Here is a 7,759-nt window from a genome sequence, read left to right as displayed (position 1 = left end):
TTTGCTGTTGTACCAGGGAGAGGGTGAGCATGGGTCAGGGACTGTGTGTGTGCGTGTGTGCGTGCGTGCGTGCGCGCGTATGAGAGAGAGTGGGGGAGGTGGAATACTGGCAGATGAATAGATCCCACCCAGATTACTGTAAACACCAATAGCAAACAATTCGATTGTCAAATTGGAAATTGCATTGATCTCTTTGTCCACTAGAGAGCAGTCACGTATGGCAACATACAAGATATCGGCCTATGTCCTGTAAATTGTCCCTTTTTCAATAAATGACCAAGGAATCCGATGCTACAAACAAGCAATCCCACATAATATATGACTAAAATGTGTTAGTGATATTAAAAATATTAACGTACCTTAACAAATGGATTCTAATTGTAAATTACAGATAAAAAGTATTGTCTTGAGAAATACAGGACTGCTTTGTTGGACATGGATCGCACCTTCTCTTTTGTTACCAGCCTAGTCTTGTTTTACTGATAGTGACGATTCAACACTGAAAGTCCTTCTTAATCTAGTTTAAGATTAATTTTCATCTGGCAGGCCAGATCCCAGTTTAGCTGTGGGGGACTCCACACATTATGACCGAGGTAAAAAGACTTTCAGAAATGCAATTATATGCCATTGCAGTGATGTGAATAATACCAAATTAGCTGTTTATTCTGTCTCAAGAAAGGAAAGACCAATGTGGCCAATTCTTATGGACAGATGGCATTGTGCATTTTTTAAAACTTGACTATGTTTAACTAAGTTAATGTCTAAATAGATTTAGAAAAGTATAAAACCAGGAAGAAGTTTGTTGAAAATTGGTGATTATGGGTATTATGCCTAGTTAGAGCAAATTCAAAGCAAACTGCTGAGAAGGTACTGAGTGCACGGCATCCCGCTTCTGTAAAGTCTGTAAGGACACAAAGCATCACTGAATATGACAGAGTACATGGTTTCTGTGGTGTAAGGATCTGTTTACCCCCTTCTCAGGCACTGAGGATCTGTTCTTCCTTATATTCCATGAATCTGAACATTTACCCCAGATGTCATGAATCAACCCAGATAAATACAATGGGGTTTTTTTTCTTCAGTTTTTCTATGTGAAATCAGGCCTTGTTATTCTGTACATGCATTGCAGCCTGGGCATCTGTCAAGATTTAAGCACGTAGGAGGACCAGATCTTCCAAGGGACAGGTTGAGATTGCCTGAAGAACTTACATATATACTGAATGGCTACTTTATTAGCCACACCCATCTAGTAGCGCTTTGGACCTCCTTTAGCCTTCAGAACCACAGCAATTCATCATGGCATAGATTTCACTAGGAGTTGAACTCTTGGCCCATGCGGACAGGACAGCTTCGCACAGTTGCTGCAAATTAGATGGAGGTACTGACATGCTCTGAATAGCCTGTTCTACTTCATCCCATAGCTGCTCTATAGGATTAAAATCTGGGGACTGTACAGGCCAAGGAAGCAAGGAAAACTCAGTCTTGTTCTTGGAATCAATCCATGACTATACAACCCTTGTGACATGGCTCACTGTCCTGGTGAAAGTGTCCTTCTGCCATGAAAGGATGAACTTGGTTGGCCACAACGCTTAGGTAAACTCTACCATTCAAACTTCCATCCACAGGTATCAGAGGACCCTGGGTGTGCCAAGAAAACATTCCCACACCATCACTCCACCTCCACCAGCCTGAACTGTTGACCCCTGACAGGAAGGGCTCACTGATTCACAAAAATCAGGATTCAAATCACAAGGAAATGTTTTTCCACTACTCAGTGTTCCAATTTTTGCATTCCTTCACCCACTGGAGTCTTGCCTTTATGTTTCGCTTAGACAACAATGGCACTCGAAATGGTCATCTGATGTTATAGGCCATCCGTTATAGCCCATCCTTTCATCAGACGTTGTTCCTCCATCATGCCAATCTCTGGATACTCACAAAGCCACTGCACGAGAAAACCCCACAAGATTGGTGGTTTTTGAAATACTGTACCTGGCTAGTCTAGCAACGATGAGCATGCCTCGATCTAAATTGCTTAGATCAATCAATTTTCCCATTCTCATGTAGATTCACACTAACACCGATCCACGGAAAGCTTTCTCACTCTGATTATATGCTCTGTCTAATAAAGTGGCCATTCCGTGTATATATTCAAAAAATCATTAAATTTCATTATGAATGGCTATACCTGGTAGAGCAAGATGCCAGTCATGAATTTGAATGCCAGAGAGCTCACATACTGTTGTATGTCATATATGACATATGGCATCATAGAATTATACTTACAGTAAAGACATTTATAAGTTACATGTTTAAAAAGGATATATATCAAATTAAATAAAACATTTAAAAAACAAATGTTGTAAATGTAATTTTACTATGTGAGCTTCCCTCTGGAAACCTGCTGTATTAACAAAAGGTTGACTTTATGTGAACCTGATCCCGAGAAATAGCTTGCTAAATACTGCAGGAACAATGTACTGTCCCTCAGGACAAGCAGAGCTCAGGCACAGAGAATGGAAAACTTCCTCAGGTTACTTCATCGTGCACATTTACTCCACAGAATTCAAGAGGCTTACTCATCTCACAAGATTTAAAAGAGTTAAACTCAAATCCATTGTGCAATGCGTTTAAAATGGAATGTTTATTACAGTCAGCTGCATTCATCCAATGAGATTATACAATTAAATATTTTTAAGGATTGCTAAATTTACAAAGAAACACCTATTAGAGAAGGCTTTGGTCTACTTGTGTTGTCAAACTGAAACATTACAATACCCACACATTACAGATTTTTAACAGGATTTTAGCATATAAAGATATTTATAGTAAGTGTGTATGACGTAGTATGTTTATATGAAGGACAAGTTCAACACAAGTCCAATTGAGGCCTTTTCTCACCAACATTTCCCAAACAGACTAGTAATCAATATTAGTCCGAGCACAGACAACAGAACTCTCTCATTAACACAAGTGGCAAACCAGCATTTAAGTAACACTAAATTCCAATATGAAACTGGATAATCAATAATATGCCAAGCTACGCTAGGCCTCTACGCAGCCTATCTTAAGTGGTCTAAATATCAGCACATGAAAACAAAATATCCTACTTCCAACGTTCTAGTTGTTGATTGCGTCACATTTAGTTGTAGCAAATAAAACTTGCTCAATTTCACCGAAGTTTACTGGAAGCGCCACAACAGCTGACCCGCCAGAGACCTGTTATCAGGATTATTCGCTTTCCCGCTCACCCCTCAATGTTGTTAGCCTTTACTTAAAAATTTTGTACAAGCATTTTATGACTTCCTCCAGACGGCGCTGGCTAAGAATATTCTAGAGCAGACGTCTGTTCGAGAGCAAACGCAGGGTACGGGGGTGTGACGTCACTTAACTTTTCCCCCATATTAAAAGACAAAGGTTACATGTGGATAATTACGGTGAATCGATATGCATAGCTACAACTGATTTACGACACCCATGCAAATAACCTCGGATTATATTACGGATATATTATTGGACGATATAATACAGTAAGAGGCAAATATATGTGCTTCTACCCTAAGAGACAAACTTGATGAAATTAGACATTGTGTTATCAAGCAGTCTGTTCTGATATTCCCGTAAAAGTCAAGCGAGTTGAGCCATTCGGTTAATAAACGTATTTGTTAACACCAAAGTGACGAAGACCTATAAAACTGGTGTGAATATCTTTTTAACAGCTGATTCATTCTCTGAGCTGGTCAAAACTTAGCACAGTTCTTGAGGCTTGAACCTAAAGCAATGGACTGTCCGAAATTTCACAATGGTTGCACAATGCTCATAATATCGCGAGACACTGTGTCCACTCAAAATTGGCAGGCACACCATTAAGGAGTAAGGAGTGGAATATGCTCCAGTTCTGTACTTTGGCAGTCATAATTATGCATTTAAGTTTGTCTCTGCCATTGATTTGTAATGGCAATACTGTATTTTTGTGTTTAGAATTAAACAATAATATTAGCGAGTAGTGGCATGTAAAAAAAAGATCCGAGTCCGAGAAAAGGTTTGTGAGTCAGCTTCGGTGAACTTTGATTGTGGTTTTATCCTATCAGCCTATCAGAGGGATCAGCACTCTTACTTCATTTGCTATCGGAATAAAATAATGAAAGCATCATAACTCAGTCATGCTTGTACCAAAATTGCAGTGTTTTAGTGTAATACATTCTTCCAAATGTTGAACTTTGGCAGACTCGTACGTAGTACTGGGTCATTTATTTATTTTCTAGGGGTAACGGCAATTTTGGTGATTGACAATTAATTTGCAAACGGTTTATTTTTCCCTATCGTCCTGTAGCTGTGACACTGTCCATGATTCTTTTTTCATTATTATCCTTTTGGTCTCAGAGAAACTCAAGTTAAGCATCTGTGGTCGTGGTAAAGACACTGAGGCGAAATGGGGGAAAGGTGACCATTCAAACTGTAAATGAAATAACTAATCTAGGATAAATAATTTTAAAATAACTATTGATTAACGTAATTATTTTTAATAATTGGAGTTAGGTTCAGAGAATGGGCTTGTTCCGTTTGAAAGTGACAATCTGTATAAATTAGGAGGAAAAAAAACTGCACCGCAGCTTGTTTTCAGTGGGTTATTTATCTTCTTTTCCATAGGTTGTTTTATCACCGTCGGCTTGCACGTCTGAGTACGAAATTAGTTCTTTTAGGAGATGTTTTGGCGCTGCACGTGTTTGCCCGGTAAAATCCCGTCCACGCATCCTCATGACCGATGGTAACCCCGGCTCTACGAGCGGATGTGTCTTGGGTGCGTTATAAAGCCTTTAGTGAATTGAACAGATGCTCCTTTTCAATGAGAGAAGCTTTACTTTATCTTACTGATGTAAGAAGGCCTACAGAAGACTGAAGAAAGAAAGTTTTTCTGCGTTTACAAGGAATACAGTGAATGCCCAAGACGAAATCATCAGGTGTGTCTGGAGAAAGGTAATAGAATTGTATTTTTCGTTTTTTTTTCGTGAAGTGACGGGAGTAGAAACATTGTAAAATGATCTGAAAGGACGTCGGTGTTTTCGTGCAGTTTCTTGTAAATAATCAGATTATTTACATGATAACCAAAGCAACAATGATTATTCGAAGAATCTGTAGAAGAAAGTCCCAGTGGTCAGTAGTATACCAGAAAAGGAGAAACGTGGCACAGTCCCGTCGTATTGTTTCAAAAACAACAGACAGCTTCATGTTTCCGTACAGCACTGTATCAGACAACCAAATTTTAAGGAAAATAAAAAAGTAGATTCGTTCCGGTTAGTGGACAAACCTCTCCTATTCCATTTATTTATCGCCAGGGGAAGATTACAGAAGAATTGTGCACTCCATAACTCATTAAACAGGAAAACCGAAGAAACGTGATAAAGTAATGCCCACCGGTATTGAACACAGCAATATCTGAAGGAACATAGGTTAATTCATGTAAGTATAATAGACAAAATAACGAGAAGTACATTTAACGAAAAGCAGGTATTTCTTGATCTCTCTCTCTCTCTCTCTCTCTCTCTCTCTCTCTCTCTCTCTCTCTCTGTTTGTTTGCTTGCTTGCTTGCTTATTTGTTTGTTTGTTTGTTTTTTTCAATACACAGAGTATCAAATACTTTGTTCCTAATGACCTAATGACCCATCCTGTTCACAACTGCATCAGTGTATATGTAATTATAATGACCTACAATGTTCACATCTTCTGGACAGTGTAAGGTAATACCAAAAAATAGCCTAAGGCTTTGAACAAATTAACTTCCGTAACCTTCTTCTAGACCCCTTTTCTCCAGAAAATATTACAGCTTGGAAAGCTTTTGAGAATTTGATTGATTAGGTCTTGTTGGCTTGAGCTGAAGATCACGCGCACAAATATGAAAAGTTTTCATTAGCATTTGAACAGAAGCTTGGTTTGTGTCTCAGACTCCTGGTGAATCAGCCTTTTAGATGGAACTCTTTGATCAAAAAAGCAGTTACCTGTCATACCTGGTAGCTCTGGGCTGGGACCCAGAGCTGTGAAATTCTTGACAGAATCAAACCTGCAGCTACAATAAAGAGCTGTGGGAGGGCAGGACTGGGTTTCTGAACTAAGCCAGGGCAGGACACAACAGGACAGTCCAGGAGAGGAGGGACGTAAAGACATGAGCAGAAAGGCTTCAGATAGGCTGCTGCACTTTGTCCTGGACTTTTGAGCTGCTGTGCTGGTTGCACTTGGGCACCCTTTTTACACTCCCTGTTCTCCTTGTGTGCCACTGCAGCTGCAAGCTGGAGAGAGTGGGGTGACGGAGAATCTGAGTGAAGATGTCTGTCTCCACTCAGCTAGGCCTGCTGTTGTGGAAGAACTTCACTTACAGAAGACGACAAACAGTAAGCCTGATAGCTCTTTCTTTACCTTCCCCTCCCCTTCATTTGACTTAGAAAACTGTTATTGTGAACAAAGATCCTTTCCTGTATGTAACATTTCTCTGGGCCAGAAGAGGAAATGAGATGGTACAGATCAAACTGGAACCCACACTAAAAACTAGACATTCAAGGAGTTAGTGCATGTACAATGATATAATTAAATGATCAATTTTCTGTTGCTGGGTCAATGTATAGCAGCTCTTTAGATTCGAGTGGTGGGTATTTTTTCCTACCTTTCAGCTGAACTGATTAAGATCTTTGATGAGGATAATCTTTGATAAGATTATATCACACATCAAATGACTTAACTTATTTGTTTACTTCTAAAACCATTTTAGACTGTTTTTATGACCAAACATTTAATGAGGCTTTTGCCACTCTTCATGTTAAATTATCGCATAGAAGGTAAATGTTGTTTGGTCTGTCTGTCTGAGGAATCAAAAAAAAATCCTCATGTTATTAGAAGAGAAGCAGAGTCAGGTCTTAGTGGGAGTTCAGCCAGTAAGACTCTCTCAAGAGCAGAGGTTCAAGATCAGAAGCTGCAGACGGACATATGGGGTAGATGTTCTCCTACCTTTTTCTGCTACTCCCAGGGCTTACCTATAGGATACTTCAACCGAACCACTTTTTTATCAAATATCTTAGAGAGTAAACACATCATTTAGAATTTTTATATGGTTTAATGCGTGATGTTCTGAACAGTGGTTGTGCTGTGTGACTTTCCAAATTCAAGATGGCTCACACTTGTGTAAAAATAAAACTCACCCCAAAAAGCCCAGACTCTGAGACGTGGTCACCTATCACGTGGCTTGACCTTATGAAACTTCTCTGCTCAGCACTCCCTCTTTATGCTTTCTATAATCTAAGAATGCATTATTGATATACGTTTGACGACGGTTTCTCATGTTAATAATGTATGCTGCTAATAAGAGCCAGTCAATGAGAGCACTGGGAAACGGTTTTAGAGTGGAGCAGTAGCCCTTGTGTCTGGGCACAAGGAGGTGTGCGGGCTAGGCGTCTGTTTTCCTGAAAGCTCTATTAGCAAGGGACAAGCATTCACCTTTGAAGGGGAATGGGGGAGGTGTGACTTACTCTGTCTGTACTTCAGTGAAAATGATGACTGTTTTTTTACCTCCCCTCGTTCTTTACTCACTTGCTGTGTAGCTCCAGCTTCTGATTGAGATAGTGTGGCCTCTTTTCATCTTCTTCATCTTGATTGCTGTGAGAGTGTACTACCCTCCGTATGAGCAACATGAATGTAAGTAAACACATTTTCTTTTTGTGGCAAAAGTGCTGCAGAGAAAAAAAAAACCCTACAAAAAGACCATAAGAAGACC

General features: G+C 39.6%; 1 protein-coding gene across 3 annotated transcripts in view; it reads left to right on the top strand.

Annotated features, from left to right (window-relative positions):
- Positions 1 to 4,673: 4,673 nt before the first annotated feature.
- abca1b (ATP-binding cassette, sub-family A (ABC1), member 1B) overlaps positions 4,674 to 7,759 on the top strand; it is a 28,762-nt gene continuing 25,676 nt past the window's right edge. The window contains exons 1-4 of one of the 3 annotated variants that reach the window (XM_027016363.3): positions 4,674 to 4,977; positions 5,337 to 5,460; positions 6,278 to 6,386; positions 7,587 to 7,680. In XM_027016363.3, coding sequence (XP_026872164.3) covers positions 6,321 to 6,386; positions 7,587 to 7,680 — 160 coding nt within the window. In that variant the 5' untranslated portion in view covers positions 4,674 to 4,977; positions 5,337 to 5,460; positions 6,278 to 6,320. Of the gene's footprint in view, positions 4,978 to 5,336; positions 5,461 to 6,277; positions 6,387 to 7,586; positions 7,681 to 7,759 lie in introns of those variants that run through there. The other 2 variants (XM_027016364.3, XM_081712876.1) reach the window with 2 other exon arrangements.

Source organism: Electrophorus electricus, chromosome 4 (assembly GCF_041902795.1).
Source record: "Electrophorus electricus isolate QZ-2024a chromosome 4, ASM4190279v1, whole genome shotgun sequence".
Classification (NCBI taxonomy): domain Eukaryota; kingdom Metazoa; phylum Chordata; class Actinopteri; order Gymnotiformes; family Gymnotidae; genus Electrophorus; species Electrophorus electricus.
The sequence above is the reverse complement of the archived record's forward strand: the minus strand, read 5'-3'. Positions and strand labels throughout refer to the sequence as shown.